We start from the raw sequence: 19051 nt of genomic DNA, 5'->3' as shown, positions 1-19051 counted from the left end.
AAAATGGTTAAAATCGGCCCATTATTTCACATAGCCCCCATACAACAGAACCCCCGAAAAGGGCCCTTAAGCTCATAACTGTATTAGGTTAGGTGATGTTGTGTCAGTTGTGCCAACGATTGAATGCAATTGTATTAAATATACATGTATATCTATAAAAGGCAAAATTAAGTTTTATTCAAGACTATATGACCTTGCCAAATTTCATGAAGATCGGACCTTATTAGACCCTAGCTCCCATACAAATTCCCCTTCAGAAAATGTTTTGAAAGTCCAAAATTAACTTATAAACATTAATATAGCGATAAAATTCGGTATAACTAATCTTTATATAAACATAAATTCATGTCACAAGAAACGGTCCTTATATGGACCCGAACATTTTTATCAATTTTTTTCTATCTATATTTGACGCTAGCCTACATAAAATCAGTCTGTAGTCAATATCCATTAAATGTCTTATGGTATTAAATTAAGATAAAATTGTACGTAAATACTTAGTTGTAAGAAGTACTAAGTATATGTAATTTGTATAGTTCTATATCTCTGTACTATTTTGGCCATTTTCGCCTGGTAGGTAGTAGGTAGTAAGTGCATTCGTATAAATACGTGTAAGCAGTATAATTGGTACCTTCAAATATTATTGTCTGAAAAAGGGATTATTTACCTGTGTAAATTACTGTTTAGGTCTGAAAAAGGGATTTATTACCTATGTAAATGGATCGCGAATAAGTCTTTCTCGGCATCCATCAGTCTTAAATTAGTATTTGAATAAGAAGGGTGTGTCGCGGAAAATATTTTGAAATGCCTAGAACACGCAACCAAAGTGCCGAACAACGCCGCGTACTGCATAGAAATAGGATGAGGCAATTACGGCTTGTGGAAGAATCAGAAGATAATACGTTACATTCTGTTGCAAATCGGTCAATTCAGAGAAGATCACAGCCCCTTTATAATTCTATTTGGCGTATGAATCGCCGCCAAGATGTATTATTTCGACAAACAGAACAGATGCGAAACAATGCAAGTCGGCAATTAAGACGTACAGATCCATCTTACAGTCAGAGGGAACTAAATCGTGACGGTGCTAGACGTCAAAATAGACGAGCAGATCCATCTTACAGCCAGATGGAACTTAATCGTGATGACATTGGTCGTCAAAATAGACGAGCAGATCCATTTTACAGCCAAATGGAACTTAATCGTGATGACATTAGTCGTCAAAATAGACGAGCAGATCCATCTTACAGCCAGAGGGAACTAAATCGTGATAATTTCAGTCGCCAAAATAGACGCCAAGATCCATCGTATAGTCAACGGGAACTAATTCGCGATGAAGATAGTCGTCAAATTAGACGAGCTGATTTATTATACCGAGAAGCAGAACAGTACCGCGATACTTTGGAACATCAAATGAGACGATCTAACCCATCATATAGGATTCAAGAACAAGTCCGTAACACTGCAGAACATCAAATTAGACGAAGAAATCAGGAATATCGGTCAGAAGAACAAATTCGTAACACAACAGAGCACCAAAATAGACGCAGTCATAGGGAATATAGGATCGAAGAACAAGTTCGTAATACAACAGAGCATCAAATTAGACGGAGTAATCAAGAATATAGATTACAGGAACAAGTTCGCAACACAGAGGAGCATCGCAACAGAAGAAGTGACAATATTTACAGTGAGTTAGAAAGATCAAGGAATACATTACGGCGCTCTTTGCGTAGACGAAATATGCAATACAGAGTGATGGAACAGCAACAAAACACCATACAACGACACATACTACGAACAATGGAGCGCCAGAATCAACATGACATACAACGTAATGTTCAGGAAAGAGTTACTCGCCACAGGCAAGATAATATTAACAGAGAAATGGAAAATAGCCGGCAAGCTGAACGAAATCGTCAACTGAGAGAGGAACTACCTGTAGAAGAACTAGAGGAAAGCAGACGAATAGTAGCAGAAAATGGAAATCGCATACGATTTCTCAGGTACAACGATACAATTAAACAAGGGCCAACAGTAATATGTACCTGCTGCGGAGGACTATGGTTTCCACACCAGGTAGAGGAATTATCTCGGAATAGTATTCATGTAAGTACCGATTTTATTACTGATGTTTTTTGTCTTTCCGAAAGGTTTCCGACTGAAAACAATAAATATAATTTTTGTAAAACTTGTTGTAGGTCAATAAAAAATAAGCGAAGGCCAAATATTCGTTTGTCAAATGGACTTGATTATCCGGAGATACCTGAGTGTCTCAAGGACTTAACGTCCATCGAAGAACGGCTTGTGACAGCCAGACTTCCTTTTATGATAATCATAGCTCTTGGATTTGAAAGACAAAGCGCAATAAGAGGAGCTGTTGTAAATGTTCCTATTTCCGTCAATGAAGTAGTTACAGCTCTACCTAGGACATTCGATCAAGCTGAAGTAATTCAGCTTCATTTAAGACGTCGACTTGAATACCAGCACGACTACATGACAGAAACTATTAGACCTGCTAGAGTTATTGAGGCTGCCAGATATTTGGTTACGTCCGATTTATACATTAAACATGGCATAACTATCGACAGTAATTGGTTCGAAAGTTTTGCTTCTCAAAATGTTGTTCCCTTTGTAGCTGATCGTCAAGATGAAAATATCATTAATAATATTTTCGAGAATCAAAATGATTATAATTCTAACGCTGAGAGCAATATTGATGAGTTTGATGTAGAAAATCTTAATCCAGGTGGACAAGAAACATTACTTGATAATGTTCCGGTGGAAAATGTACCATTACAAAGATTAGTAATGGCACCTGGCGAAGGCCAGCGTCCTCTTGATATGGTAATAGATGAAGATTCGGAGGAACTATCATTCGTTACCATATATGGAGGGAGAAAAAGGACATGCTCAGAAAGTTATAGCAAAATAGTTCGCTCAGAACTACGAAGGTATGATAGACGTGCTTGCAGAATCGATAAATTACTCTACAGCTATAAGAAGTTGGAGCTGTTGTCAATAAAGAGTGCGATGTCAATTGCTTTACGCAAACATGTCCGCTCGAATAATGTTACAGCGGGTAATGCCCTTAACGAAACTTTCATGAACAGCCTCATACAACATGACGATGGATATCGTATTTTAAAGGGTGTTCGATCTTCTCCAGCTCACTGGGAAGCTGAGAAGAAAAAAGCTGTAGCAATGATTAGACAATTTGGCCTACCTACATTTTTTATTACTTTATCAGCTGCTGAAACGAAATGGACAGAGCTTTTGGTTATTTTGTCAAAAACTGTGGACAATATAGACATAACTGAAGATGAAGCTGTTAATCTTAGTTTCACGGAAAAGGCGAGACTGATACGCACTGACTCTATTACTTGTGCCCGTTATTTTGACTTTAGATTCCGCCAACTTTTTGGTCTCTTCAAAATGAAAAATGGCATTTTTGATAACCACTATGTGCAGCAATACTATTGGCGAGTTGAATTTCAACATAGAGGCTCCCCTCATATTCATGGCATGTACTGGCTTAAAGATTCTCCAAAAATTGATCTTAATGATCATTCATCTTTCCCGACCGTTATTCAGTTTATTGATAAATATATAAGCACAAATGGTAGCGATCCATGTGTTGCCCAATATATAGATTATCAGAAACATAATCATAATCGGTCTTGTACAAGGGAATACAGAAGTGAAAGAATTTGCCGATATGGTATTCCATATCCCCCCATGCCTCAAACCGAAATTTTAACTCCTCTTCCAGACAACTTTGAAAATGCATCTCTGTATAAGGAGGGATATATAAAAATTCAAAATTTTTTAAATCAAAATTTAAGCGTTGAAGAAGTTTCAAATCTTAATGATTTTGAATGTTTTTTAAGCAATGAACATATTAATATGTCATATGAAGCTTACAAATTATCCCTCCGTTCATCTTTGAAAAAACCTAAAATTTTCTTACGTAGAAAGTTTGAGGATAAAATGCTAAACGCATATAATCCTACGATTTTACAATTGCATAGAGCAAATATGGATATTCAATTCATTTTGGACGCTTATGCATGTTGCAGTTACATCGTTAATTATATTAATAAGTCTAATCGCGGAGTTTCCAGAATTCTACGTGAAGCCATTGATGAAATTAGAGGCGGAAATTTCACAATTAAGCAAAAATTGCAACATATTGGCCATAAATTTATTTCTGGTACTGAAATTTCGGCTCAAGAAGCAACATATTGTTGTCTAGGTATGCGCCTTTCTGAAAGTAGTAATGCTGACATATATATTAATACCGTTAGACCTGAAGAAAGAGTATTGATTCTAAGATCTCGTGATGAACTTCAAAATTTACCTTCCGACTCTACAGATATCTACGTCACAAGTCTTTTAGACCATTACGTACAACGACCTGATGAGTTGGATTCTCTGTGCTTGGCAGATTTTGCAGCCTATTATAAGTTTTCTAGAACTGCAAGAAATGTACAAAATGAAGAAACTTATAACGAGCACGATGAACAAGATGAAAATGAGTTTTCTGGACGATTTCTTAGACTTAAGGATAATAGCGGATTCATCAAAAAGAAGACAAAGCCAAATGTTATTAGATATCGACGATACAATGTTAACACTCATCGGAGCGATTACTTCAGGGAATTAGTAATGTTGTATCATCCCTGGCGAAATGAGGAAGTCGATATATTGCAAAATGACAATGAAGGCTTTTGCAATACTAATAAGGATGCCATTGAATCCAATCGGAGACGATACGACGTTTTTGAGGAAAGAGAACTTGAAAATGTTCTTGAAAATCTAAGACTTGAATCTGAATCCGACAATAATGGTCATGGGGAAGATGAAAATCCATCTATTGATAATGAGTTTAGAGTTCTTGGGGTTCCTGAAATAAATCCGGATATTAATGTATTTAATATACCAGAAAACGAACCAACCGAAGAATCTCCGGAAGGTTGTATACGTTTAATTAAGCTACCACCTCTTATACCAGAAAATGATTTATTAACAATGGTCAGATCATTAAATAATAAGCAAAAAATTTATTTGACACATTTGTTACATAATATAAAATTGGGCCAACCATTTTATGAATTTGTAGGAGGTGGTGCTGGAGTCGGTAAAAGTAGATTAATATCTGCATTATACCAGTCAGTGAATTACAGACAAAATTATATACCTGGTAATGACCCGAATACGATAAAAGTCTTGCTTTGCGCACCAACAGGAAAGGCAGCATTTGGCATAGGTGGAGCTACACTTCACTCAATGTTTTCACTGCCCATAAATCAATCATCAGCTGACCTTAGACCACTAACTAACGATACAGCCAACACATTGTATTCGAAATTCTTGAACTTAAAGCTCCTAATCATAGATGAAATATCTATGGTAGGATCAAAAATGTTTAGGTATCTCGACACAAGGCTAAAACAGGTGTTTAAATCGACTGCACCGTTTGGAGGGATTTCTGTTTTAGTATTTGGAGATTTAAGGCAACTTCCCCCCGTTGGTGATAGTTGGATATTTTCCGCACCAACAAATGATCCGTATAGTGTAATATACGGATCTTCACTGTGGGACATGTTTAAATATTTTGAGCTCAACGAAATAATGCGCCAAAGAGAAGATCAAGCATTTGCAAGAGCTCTTAATAATATGGCATGCGGAAAAATGTCTGAAGTAGATATATCTCTTATGAAATCACGAGAAGTCCTTGAATCGCATGTTCCAGATGAAGCAATTCATTTATTATGTACAAATATTGAAGTTGATAACTGGAACACGATTAAACTTAATAGAATAGCTACAGAAGAGGTAACATCATATGCCATTGATCAAGTGAAATCAGTGGGACTATCCCGAGAAAATAGGGATCGCATTTTGGAAAATGTCAAATGCTTTAAAACATCCGAAACTCAAGGACTTCGGTATGATTTGAAGCTAAAGACAACTGCAAAGTACATGATTACGGTTAATATCAACACTAGCGATGGCTTAGTTAATGGAGCAACTGGCCAACTTATGCAAATTGGCTTTGATAATAATCGAAAACCATTAACATTGTGGATTAAATTTCCTGATGCTTCCATTGGCGTTTTAGCTCGATCACAAAGGCGACATCCAAGCGAAGCTCTGTGGACCCCTATTGAATTGTTAGTACGGTCTTTCCAATATAAACGGAATGAAAATGTCAACATTGACCGTAAGCAGTTTCCAGTTGTACCAGCTGAAGGTATAACTATTCACAAGAGCCAAGGGGCAACATACTCAAGTGTAGCTGTTCATCTTAAATCAGGAATGAAACGCTCTGCTTTATATGTTGCGTGCAGTCGAGCAACAAGTGCTGCGGGACTCTACTTAATTGGAAAGTTCCCAACACATTTACCAAACCTGACTAATAATGACTTAGTGCAAGTGGAGATGAACAACCTTCAAAATAGCAAAAAATTAATAACAAATTTTGATTTTTTGATAGATAGAAATTCAATAAATGTGACTTATCATAATGTTCAAAGCTTACATGCACATATTGAAGATGTTCGTTGTGATAACTTAATGTTGGCTTCAGATATCCTTTGTTTTGTCGAGACATGGACTTTAAGCCATGAAAATTATGATATTCCTGGTTTTAGCATTTTACCTAGAATGCGATTAGATTCAAATGAAAATGCAAATAGACGATGCAAACGTGGAATTATCGTTTACGTGAAAAATGAACTTGCAAATTCTATACAATATTGCGATAGTAAACAAGTTCACATTGCAAATAAAACATTTGAATTTATTATATTTAAGTACCAGGATATCAACATTACCGTTTTGTATCGAAATAAAAACTACCCTGCTAGATCTGTAATCAGAGAGTTAAACGAGTTGTTTTCCCGAAGTAACTATTTTAACGAAAAATCCATTATAATTGGTGATTTTAATATTTGCCGAAGAAATAGTTGCAGCGAGTTAGAAAGAAAACTCAGGGATAAAGGTCTTAACTCTCTCAATTCGACGAGCACTACAAAAAGTGCAACACAAATTGATTGGTGTTTTTCAAATATAGACGAAAGCACAATTAGTGCTAAAACATATGAAACTATACATAGTTACCATGACGCAATATGTGTTAGCATATTAAGGTAGATTATAAATAATATTTCCATATGTTTAAAAATTCTGAAAATAAATGTATATAAATATTTACTTATGTAGATTTATAAATAAATAAATAAATACAAATTTATTAAAATATATAAAAATTTATTTCTTAATTATGGAATTATTTTAAATATTTGATCAATGTCAATTATTTTAAAGTAAGTAATAATTAATATTTACGTCCATAATAATTATATATGTATGTATTTCGTAAAACGATATTTACGATCATATTATAATATGGATGTGATATACAAAAGCAATTGATTTAATAGAAATTATAAACATATTTCGAATATATTTATGTATTTCAAATTGATTTTACTTTTCTTTCTAATAACTTAGAAACGACAAAGTTCAACAATTGCTTATTTATTTACAGACATCGAATATGTGAAATACCATATTTACTCTCCCTTGGAATAAGCCGTGGCGTGGCGGGAGGGCTTAAGTACTTCTTAATTTTTGAAATAATAAATTAAAAACTTAGAAGGAAACTAATTATTCCGCGAAATAAACTGTGGTGTAGGGTATTATATGGTCGGGCTTGACCGACTATAACTTTCTTACTTGTTTTTTTTTTGTTTTCTTTATATAAAATATTAAAATAAAAAAATTCTACAATGTTCAAATCGCCTGTAAAGGAAAAAGTGTTAAACAGAATTACTACCAACAAACAGATATAAAAACCTCAAGGAAAAAAGAACCCATGATTTTTGTAGCAGCCAAAGAACTAAAAAAAGTGATAAAATATACAAAACAAGTATAAATTGACACTTAAGTTTTTTTTATAAGTTTTGCTTTAATATTTTGCTGTTTTGTTTATTTTATGGAAAAATATTAAACGTGACCAGGATTTATGATGTTTTATTACTGTTTGTTTATTTTATTAAAGGTTTCAATAAAGAAATTAAATTATTTACTTTAAATCATAATTTTATAGAGCCAAAAGTTATCTGTAATCTATTTATGTCTTGTTTTAGTTCATTTATTTTATTTCTAATTTGAGGCAAAAAAAGTAAAAGGATCTGTAATCGCTATTTTTCATCTATTTATTAAGGAGAATTCTAGAAATATATTTGTTTGCAAAAACATGAAACTTAAGAGCAAAATAAGCAAAAATTTGTGTCACCTACATCTCTCAATAATTATTTTCTTTTTAAGTAAATTTCGATAATGAAATAAGATAAAATTTTCTATAGAATTGATCAACTTGTCTATAGAAAATATCTTCCTATCGAAAGTTTCCTACTGATGTGTTCATCTTTCTCATAGAAAAGATTATCTTAGTCTAATCAACATTCCATGAAAACATTATCAGTATTACATAAAATGTTCTATAGAAAAGATTAGCAGATTCTGATAAAATTTTATATAGAAAAGATCATCAGAATCTATTTTTCTACTAAAAAAATCAGCATATTCTATAGAAAAGATCAGCAGTTTCTAATAAACATTTCTTCTATAGAAAAGACCATCAGACTCTGATCAACTTTGCTATCGGAAATATCAGCATCTGATCAACTTTTCTATAGAAATGATCATCCGACTCTGAACAACTTTTCTACAGAAAATATCATCAGACTCTGAACAACTTTCCTATAGAAAAGATCATCAGACTCTGAACAACTTTCCTATAGAAAAGATCATCAGACTCTGATCAACTTTTCTATAGAAAAGATCATCAGACTCTGATCAACTTTTCTATAGAAAAGATCATCAGACTCTGATCAACCTTTCTATAGAAAAGATCATCAGACTCTGATCAAATTTTCTATAGAAAAGATCATGAGACTCTGATCAACTTTTCTATAGAAAAGATCATCAGACTCTGATTAACTTTTCTACAGAAAATATCATCAGACTCCGATCAACTTTTCTACAGAAAAGATCATCAGACTCTGAACAACTTTCCTATAGAAAAGATCATCAGACTCTGATCAACTTTTCTATAGAAAAGATCATCAGAATCTGATCAACTTTTCTATAGAAAAGATCATCAGACTCTGATCAACTTTTCTATAGAAAAGATCATCAGTTTCTGGTCTCTGATCAACTTTTCTATAGAAAAGATCATCAGACTCTGATCAACTTTTCTATAGAAAAGATCATCAGACTCTGATCAACTTTTCTATAGAAAAGATCATCAGACTCTGATCAACTTTTCTATAGAAAAGATCATCAGACTCTGATCAACTTTTCTATAGAAAAGATCATCAGACTTTGATCAACTTTTCTGTAGTAATGATCATCTGATCAAATTTTCTATAGAAAATATCACCAGACTCTGATCAACTTTTCTATAGAAAATATCATCTAGAATCTTAACAACATTTCCATAGAAAAGATGGTCAGACTCTGATCAACTTTTCAATAGAAAAGATAGACTTTTATGAGCATTTCTTTAGAAATGGCCATCGAATTCTGATGAACATGAAATTTGAAAGTTTTGCCAAATGCACGCATTTGCATTTGTTGACTTGGCCGGCCCTCAATATAAATTTTTTAACTGAAACTAATTTTTATTGTTATTTATCATGCATTAACCCAAAAAAAATAGAAACAGCGTAAAGTTTTTTTCGTAACAAAAAAATCCTTTTCTCTATACACATTAAACAATAAAAAATCAACATTGTATTAAATCGTGTAAAGTCAATGTTAAATACCATTATTTGGTCATTATTATTTTGATTTTTTTTTTTCGGATACTATTTTTTATAATTTTGAAAACAATTGACTGTTTAAACGAGACCTAAAACAAGCGCAAATAATGCAACATAATAACAACAGTATTAACCGCAACATAAGCAAATAAAACAATAAAAAACCAACAACAACAAAATAACAAAATTAAAAAAAAACTATATTGTTGAAAATGATATCGATAGTAGAGTCATTGAGTTTGCGTGCGGAGAAAGTTCACGTTTTCCTTGTTAAAAAAAAAAAAAATGAAAAAACAACCTGTTAATCTAAATATCTCACTCATAGACCAAAACACAAAAAACACTAAAATACAATGGAGTTTCAAACAAAAACCACCAAAAAAATATTGACTTTATTTCGAAAATTATAACAAAAAGCAAGCAAAAAAAGGCCATTACAGAAAAAAATGGTATTTAAAGTAAACATAATGTAACAGCAATAATGTGACAACAATACTATTAAACAACAGTAAAACAACTCATACTCTATTTAAAAAAACCATTTAAAATCTAAAAAGACAAAAAATTCGAGCAAAAAATCCACTCAAGACCTTTAAAACGTTTAATAGTCAATAGCTGCTATGGCAGTTGTGGCGGCTTCGGTGCTGCTGATCTCTTATTAAAATATCATAACGGTATGATCATGGTGAAACAAAGGAGAAGCACCATAGTCATCAACCTCATCATCATAGTCGGTATATTCGGTATCGTGTGTAATCATCATCTGCATCATAACTGCCATTTGTACCTGTCAATTGTAAATAGTTTCACTTTAATTCTTTTGTTGTTTTTTCTCTATTTTGGGCTTTTAGTTGTTGCAACCTAAAAACGAGAGCAATTGGTTAAAATAATGTTTGTTTTGATTTAAAGTTAGATCGAATTGTATTAAAGCTACATTGATTTAGAGTAGGCATATGAAATACATATATGGAAAGTTTTACTCAAAAATAATCTTAAGTTCTACTTTAGTTCAGCTCTAGTTCGGTTTAAATTCAGCTCCAGTTCGGTTCTAGATCGGTTTTAGCTTATTTTAGTTCTGATTCAGTTAGTTCTAATTCAATTCCAGATCAGTTCTTGCTCACTACTAGCTCAATTCTTGTTTAGTTCATGTTAAGCACAAGTTCAGTTCAGGGTAACAATTTCAGTTATAATGTATTTCTAATTTTATACTTGTTCATTTCTAGTTCAGTTCTAGTTTAGTTCTAGTTCAGTTCTAGTTCAGTTCTAGTTCAGTTCTAGTTCAGTTCTAGTTCAGTTCTAGTTCATTCTAGTTCAGTTCTAGTTCAGTTCTAGTTCAGTTCTAGTTCAGTTCTAGTTCAGTTCTAGTTCAGTTCTAGTTCAGTTCTAGTTCAGTTCTAGTTCAGTTCTAGTTCAGTTCTAGTTCAGTTCTAGTTCAGTTCTAGTTCAGTTCTAGTTCAGTTCTAGTTCAGTTCTAGTTCAGTTCTAGTTCAGTTCTAGTTCAGTTCTAGTTCAGTTCTAGTTCAGTTCTAGTTCAGTTCTAGTTCAGTTCTAGTTCAGTTCTAGTTCAGTTCTAGTTCAGTTCTAGTTCAGTTTCTAGTTCAGTTCTAGTTCAGTTCTAGTTCAGTTCTAGTTCAGTTCTAGTTCAGTTCTAGTTCAGTTCTAGTTGAGTTCTAGTTGAGTTCTAGTTCAGTTCTAGTTCAGTTCTAGTTGTCTAGTTCAGTTCTAGTTCAGTTCTAGTTCAGTTCTAGTTCAGTTCTAGTTCAGTTCTAGTTCAGTTCTAGTTCAGTTCTAGTTCAGTTCTAGTTCAGTTCTAGTTCAGTTCTAGTTCAGTTCTAGTTCAATTCTAGTTCAGTTCTAGTTCAGTTCTAGTTCAGTTCTAGTTCAGTTCTAGTTCAGTTCTAGTTCAGTTCTAGTTCAGTTCTAGTTCAGTTCTAGTTCAGTTCTAGTTCAGTTCTAGTTCAGTTCTAGTTCAGTTCTAGTTCAGTTCTAGTTCAGTTCTAGTTCAGTTCTAGTTCAGTTCTAGTTCAGTTCTAGTTCAGTTCTAGTTCAGTTCTAGTTCAGTTCTAGTTCAGTTCTAGTTCAGTTCTAGTTCAGTTCTAGTTCAGTTCTAGTTCAGTTCTAGTTCAGTTCTAGTTCAGTTCTAGTTCAGTTCTAGTTCAGTTCTAGTTCAGTTCTAGTTCAGTTCTAGTTTCAGTTCTAGTTCAGTTCTAGTTCAGTTCTAGTTCAGTTCTAGTTCAGTTCTAGTTCAGTTCTAGTTCAGTTCTAGTTCAGTTCTAGTTCATTCTAGTTCAGTTCTAGTTCAGTTCTAGTTCAGTTCTAGTTCAGTTCTAGTTCAGTTCTAGTTCAGTTCTAGTTCAGTTCTAGTTCATTCTAGTTCAGTTCTAGTTCAGTTCTAGTTCAGTTCTAGTTCAGTTCTAGTTCAGTTCTCTAGTTCAGTTCTAGTTCAGTTCTAGTTCAGTTCTAGTTCAGTTCTAGTTCAGTTCTAGTTCAGTTCTAGTTCAGTTCTAGTTCAGTTCTAGTTTCAGTTCTAGTTCAGTTCTAGTTCAGTTCTAGTTCAGTTCTAGTTCAGTTCTAGTTCAGTTTCTAGTTCAGTTCTAGTTCAGTTCAGTTCAGTTCTAGTTCAGTTCTAGTTCAGTTCTAGTTCAGTTCTAGTTCAGTTCTAGTTCAGTTCTAGTTCAGTTCTAGTTCAGTTCTAGTTCAGTTCTAGTTCAGTTCTAGTTCAGTTCTAGTTCAGTTCTAGTTCAGTTCTAGTTCAGTTCTAGTTCAGTTCTAGTTCAGTTCTAGTTCAGTTCTAGTTCAGTATTGTTCTAGTTCAGTTCTAGTTCAGTTCTAGTTCAGTTCTAGTTCAGTTCTAGTTCAGTTCTAGTTCAGTTATAGTTCAGTTATAGTTCAGTTCTAGTTCAGTATCTATGCTTGTTTAATTGTCTTATTTGAAGCATGCTTAACCAATATTTTTATCAGTTGTGAACATTTTGCAATTTCCTTATTATCACAGTTTAGGGTATAAATATTTGAATTGAAAAAAAAATATATCAAAATGTAGGGTATTTAAGAGTTACTACAAAATTGAATTGTTTGGTTAAAAACAACAAAATCATAAAAAAAAAGTATAAAAATTTTTGTTTAAATGCGGGCATTTCACTTTGAGGGCAAAAAAACAAAACAAAAAAAAATTAAGCAATGACTTTGATACCAGCCACCACCTCAACCACTGACACCACCATCATCAGCCAAACAAGTCATCTCATTTTGTCTAGTCATACTTTATAGTTGAAACAAAAACAACAAAAAACCTCAAAGCCAGCAAAGGAAAGTTATTTTTATTTCTTCCAAAAAAAAAAAAAATAAGATCATTTAACAAATATTCATTATTTTGGTTCAATAAACAGCCGGCATACCAAAAACATAACTCTATATAGACATCTGTACAGTTGGATGGACGGACTGGACTGATGGCTTAACAACCGGCCTGAATTGAGTAAAGAAGAAAACAACAAAAATGGTAAAAAAAAACATATTCAAAATAATCAAAATCTCCACTAATGAAGATGAAGATCACTGCTACTGTCAGCGTAATTGAAGTTATAATTGTGATCTATGGTTTTATATTACAATTTTAGTTTTTTTCTTCTTCTTCTACACTTTACACTCTAAGTACTTGAAAGTGGAGAAATCACTGTTTTGTATTATTTTTGTTGTTGTTGGCCCAAGTACGACAAGTTTATTACAATTTTTGTTGTTTTTGCATTTATAACCATTTATATTGTTAGTTAAATCATTTTACATTTGAACAGAAATTGTTTGACATGAAGGGGTATTCATTCATTCGTTCTTTTAAGTGCCACTTTATGTGGCACAATAGTAATTCATTCATTGGCATCAGGTTGTTTGTTAATTTAGTGAGTGTGTATTTTTTTTTTTTTTTTGGTGATTTCGTTTTATTTGGTCTCAAATTGAAATGTCACAATTATGGTAATTTTTTATTGGAATATTTTGAAGTTTGTTTTTTTCTCTCGCATTTAGCTTAGTTGACAGAAAATCTATGTTTGTTTTTATTATTTGTCATAAATTACCTTGGTTTGTTAAGGAAGTACTTAACATAAATATGTTACTGAACGATTAATAATAAACAATTAACTGGGAAAAGAAAGTAAAATTGATAATGTTTAAAATGTATAAATTATGATGTTCAAAAATAATATACTACATATTATAATACACAGTATTAAATCTGCTATATATATTTATCAAGAAACACCTTCTGCAAATATAATTAAAAACATAATTTAATTTGAGTAATTTGCTACAGCACTACAACTACCACCCATTCAACTGCAACAAATTATTATAAAGTTGTAATAAAGTTTGAAAATTAAAAACCGACCAAAAAATGAACAAAATTAATATAGCACATTGCATCTTCAAACACTCCCCAAAAAAATAAACAGAAGTGTGAAGCTGTCTACTTTAAAATACTTTAAAACTAGAAAAAAGCTAAAAAAAAGAAACGAAATTATAAACACCATTAAGAGATTATAATACAAAAAATCGTAAGAAGAGATGATGATGACCTTTTCATATAAACACGACAACTTAAGGTCAAAAGCAATCAAAACGTTTAATATATATATATTTTTTCCACTCTTTACAAGCCGCCTAATGTTGTAGAGAATAACATCTTAAAACTAAACAACAACTACAAAAAGTTAAGAAAAAAAGTGCTTAACTTTAACAGAAGCATTTTGTTAAAATGTTAGTTAAACACTCGTTTCTTAACTGACTAACTGCACTTTTGTTGCACTCTCGTTCCTTGTAATAGTTCATAATAATTATTTCATATAATTTTTCAAACAATACGAAAGTTTTAGTTAACTCCAACAACAACAACTCTATACAAAACTCCTACTGACACTTGGCGCTGGTAGATTGAGCGAAATATTAACCATTACAAGTTTAGGGAAGTATGTAACGAATTCGAGATACTCTATATGTATACATATTTATATAAATACAAGAACACGATTAGAACTGAACTAGAACAGGATTAGAACTGAACTAGAACTGAATTAGAACTGAACTAGAACTGAACTAGTACTGAACTAGAACTGAACTAGAACTGAACTAGAACTGAACTAGAACTGAACTAGAACTGAACTAGAACTGAACTAGAACTGAACTAGAACTGAACTAGAACTGAACTAGAACTGAACTAGAACTGAACTAGAACTGAACTAGAACTGAACTAGAACTGAACTAGAACTGAACTAGAACTGAACTAGAACTGAACTAGAACTGAACTAGAACTGAACTAGAACTAGAACTGAACTAGAACTGAACTAGAACTGAACTAGAACTGAACTAGAACTGAACTAGAACTGAACTAGAACTGAACTAGAACTGAACTAGAACTGAACTAGAACTGAACTAGAACTGAACTAGAACTGAACTAGAACTGAACTAGAACTGAACTAGAACTGAACTAGAACTGAACTAGAACTGAACTAGAACTGAACTAGAACTGAACTAGAACTGAACTAGAACTGAACTAGAACTGAACTAGAACTGAACTAGAACTGAACTAGAACTGAACTAGAACTGAACTAGAACTGAACTAGAACTGAACTAGAACTGAACTAGAACTGAACTAGAACTGAACTAGAACTGAACTAGAACTAGAACTGAACTAGAACTGAACTAGAACTGAACTAGAACTGAACTAGAACTGAACTAGAACTGAACTAGAACTGAACTAGAACTGAACTAGAACTGAACTAGAACTGAACTAGAACTGAACTAGAACTGAACTAGAACTGAACTAGAACTGAACTAGAACTGAACTAGAACTGAACTAGAACTGAACTAGAACTGAACTAGAACTGAACTAGAACTGAACTAGAACTGAACTAGAACTGAACTAGAACTGAACTAGAACTGAACTAGAACTGAACTAGAACTGAACTAGAACTGAACTAGAACTGAACTAGAACTGAACTAGAACTGAACTAGAACTGAACTAGAACTGAACTAGAACTGAACTAGAACTGAACTAGAACTGAACTAGAACTGAACTAGAACCGAACTAGAACTGAACTAGAACTGAACTAGAACTGAACTAGAACTGAACTAGAACTGAACTAGAACTGAACTAGAACTGAACTAGAATTGAACTAGAACTGAACTAGAACTGAACTAGAACTGAGCTAGAACTAGAACTGAGCTAGAACTAAACTAGAACTGAACTAAACTAGAACTGAACTAGAACTGAACTAGAACTGAACTAGAACTGAACTAGAACTGAACTAGAACTGAACTAGAACTGAACTAGAACTGAACTAGAACTGAACTAGAACTGAACTAGAACTGAACTAGAACTGAACTAGAACTGAACTAGAACTGAACTAGAACTGAACTAGAACTGAACTAGAACTGAACTAGAACTGAACTAGAACTGAACTAGAATTGAACTAAACTAGAACTAAACTAGAACTGAACTAGAACTGAACTAGAACTGAACTAGAACTGAACTAGAACTGAACTAGAACTGAAGTAGAACTGAACTAGAACTGAACTAGAACTGAACTAGAACTGAACTAGAACTGAACTAGAACTGAACTAGAACTGAACTAGAACTGAACTAGAACTGAACTAGAACTGAACTAGAAACTGAACTAGAACTGAACTAGAACTGAACTAGAACTGAACTAGAACTGAACTAGAACTGAACTAGAACTAAACTAGAACTGACTAGAACTGAACTCCAGATTTTAATCTTTATAATAGTTTTAACCCCATGACCAACCTAACATACCAAACACTCTAGCTGACTGCCATCCCAAGAAGAAACTGTTTTCTTTCTATACCAGCAGATGATTGTGAAGAGAGTCAAAAACAGAAAATATTGTTACAATAAAGTAAAATGTTAAAACTTAATGAATGAGATGATGGCGTGTTTGTTTTAAATCATCATTGTGCTTTGTTGCTAAAACAGTTAAAATCGTTAAAGGCTCATTGGTCTTTTTGTGGTCTAAACAAATCATTTTGTTATGAGACATGTAGTAGGCGATATTTTTAGCTGCACCAGGCGGTGTATCTAACTCAGTGGCGGTAATAAACAAAGAGTGGAAGGATAAATGGAAACTGAGCACAGATAAACAACGGTAATAACTATTACAAGTGCTTGTTTTTTTGGGGGTTTTTGTGGATAAAATGAATAATGAATTTTAGATAAAATTAGTAAAAGTTTGCTAATAATCTTAATAGAACTGGCTAGCTTTATGGGAAATTAAAATTAAATAAATTGTATAAAGAGAAAATTGTTTTGAGAAGGACATTAAAGGACATTATGTTATATCTTAACTTATGCTTTAATATATAAAAATAGTTTAATTTTTTTGAAACACTTCAAAATGACAACAACAGTTGCCACTTTATTAACACTTGTGACTTGAATTTTAAATACAAATTGAAAAGAAAAACTGAAACAGCCAGCTGTTAACAAAAGGCGTGTTTATTTATCCACAAACAAAATGAAAACTTGACAGAAAAAAAGTTTGGAAAAAAAAGTTAAAAGAAAAGTTTCACTTGGCTTTTTAAGGAAATAACGATAGAAATGTCCATTTTTGAGGCGTGCAAATGTTTCCTTAAAGAAAAAAATACAATTTGAAAACAAAGCCAAAAGTTGCAAAATGGTAAAAAAATGAAGACAATATAATATATGAAACTTTAGACAAGTAACAGAAATACAAAAACAATAAACGAGCCAATAGTGGGTGAATAGGTCAAATGGCAGTTAAAGAAAAAGAAAACAACAAAACAAAAACTAAGACTTATTTTTGCCACTAACGGCAAATTCAACTAGATAAAATAAAACGAAACCGAAATATTGAAAACAAAATACTTAGCATGTATTCAAATCATCACAGTTTGGCCACAAATCGACAATAGTTTAAACAATACATCAGCAAACACGAAAACAAAAACAATGAAGAATTAAAAGAGAATTTTATTATAAAGCGTTTGTTTTTAAAATTTACACCATTTCGAACATCAATAAATCTAAATCAAAATTTATCAAACAAATTTTATTAAATGAAAACTTTATGGGAAATTTTCTATAAAATGAGAATTTTTCGGAAATTTTCTATTGAAAGAGAATTATCAAAAAATTTTCCATACAAAAAAAAAAAATTAACGAAAATTTTCTATAAAAAAGAATTTATCGAAAATTTTCATAAAAAGAGAATTTATCAAAAATTTTCCATAAAAAGAGATTTTATCGAAACTTTTCCATAAAAAGAGAAATTATCGAAGATTTTTCATAAAAATAGAATTTATCTAAAATTTTCTTTAGGAAGAGAATTTATCAACAATTAATATAAAAAGTGAATTTATCGACAAATTTTTATAAAAAAGAAAATTCATCGAAAATTTTCTATAAAAATAGAATTTTTCGAAAATTTCCTATAAAAAGAGAATTTATGGAAAAATTTATAATAGATCAAAAATTCCAATGGTGTAATCTTATGGAATTTCCTTTTTAAAAATAAATTTCTTCGACAAATAAAAATATTCATAAATCACCGCGCAAAATGTTGTGCGCAAAAATTTTGCACACTTTCTTGAACCAGAAAAAACATTCAAACAAAAATAGGAAGAAACACTTCAATATTCTCTTGGTACTGCTGATGCTGGTGGCCTAAACTGGCAGGTATAATGTACTTGCATTGTTCAATAAGAAAACTAATATTTTATAACAATTTCCAAACCGTTATGTTATAATTGCAAAAATACCAACAAGAAAAAAAAAAATAATAAAATCAAAACAACTAATTAATATTTTGAAAAGAGTAATAGATAAACAATAATAGAAAACAAATCAAAGCATTAACCACTTCAACATTTCACTCGCTATTCATTTAATAATTCGCCAAAAATCACAGTGTTTTTAACACTTTGTTTAATTTTAACAAAAGAAAGCTGCAGTGTAATCATTATCGATGTTTAGCTCTATTTCATCTCTTACACAAGGTGATAAATATCAAATGCGCTACACAGATAGTACTCACTTACCTCATCCTCTAATATATGATTCATGGATTAATACAAACTCTAACTTATATATGAATTGAAAAACAACTTAAAACAAAACTAGAACAAAGCTAGAACAGAACTAGAACAGAACTACAAAGAAGTATAACAGAACTAGAACAGAACTA

General features: G+C 32.1%; 1 protein-coding gene across 1 annotated transcript; it reads left to right on the top strand.

The window, feature by feature from the left end:
- Window positions 1–1011: 1011 nt before the first annotated feature.
- Window positions 1012–6256, top strand: LOC119612878 (the record flags this gene model as incomplete). Its single annotated transcript, XM_037968761.1, has 2 exons — window positions 1012–2006; window positions 2202–6256. Coding segments are annotated over exons 1-2 (5050 nt in total), but the record flags the coding sequence as incomplete, so codon positions are not given.
- Between the last annotated feature and the right edge of the window lie 12795 nt (window positions 6257–19051).

Source organism: Lucilia sericata, unplaced genomic scaffold, assembly GCF_015586225.1.
Source record: "Lucilia sericata isolate MDLA Ls3-8-SP2 unplaced genomic scaffold, ASM1558622v1 Contig001859F_arrow, whole genome shotgun sequence".
In the NCBI taxonomy this organism is placed as follows: Eukaryota; Metazoa; Arthropoda; class Insecta; order Diptera; family Calliphoridae; genus Lucilia; species Lucilia sericata.
Note: the sequence above shows the minus strand (reverse complement) of the source record. Positions and strands in the feature narration are given on the sequence as shown.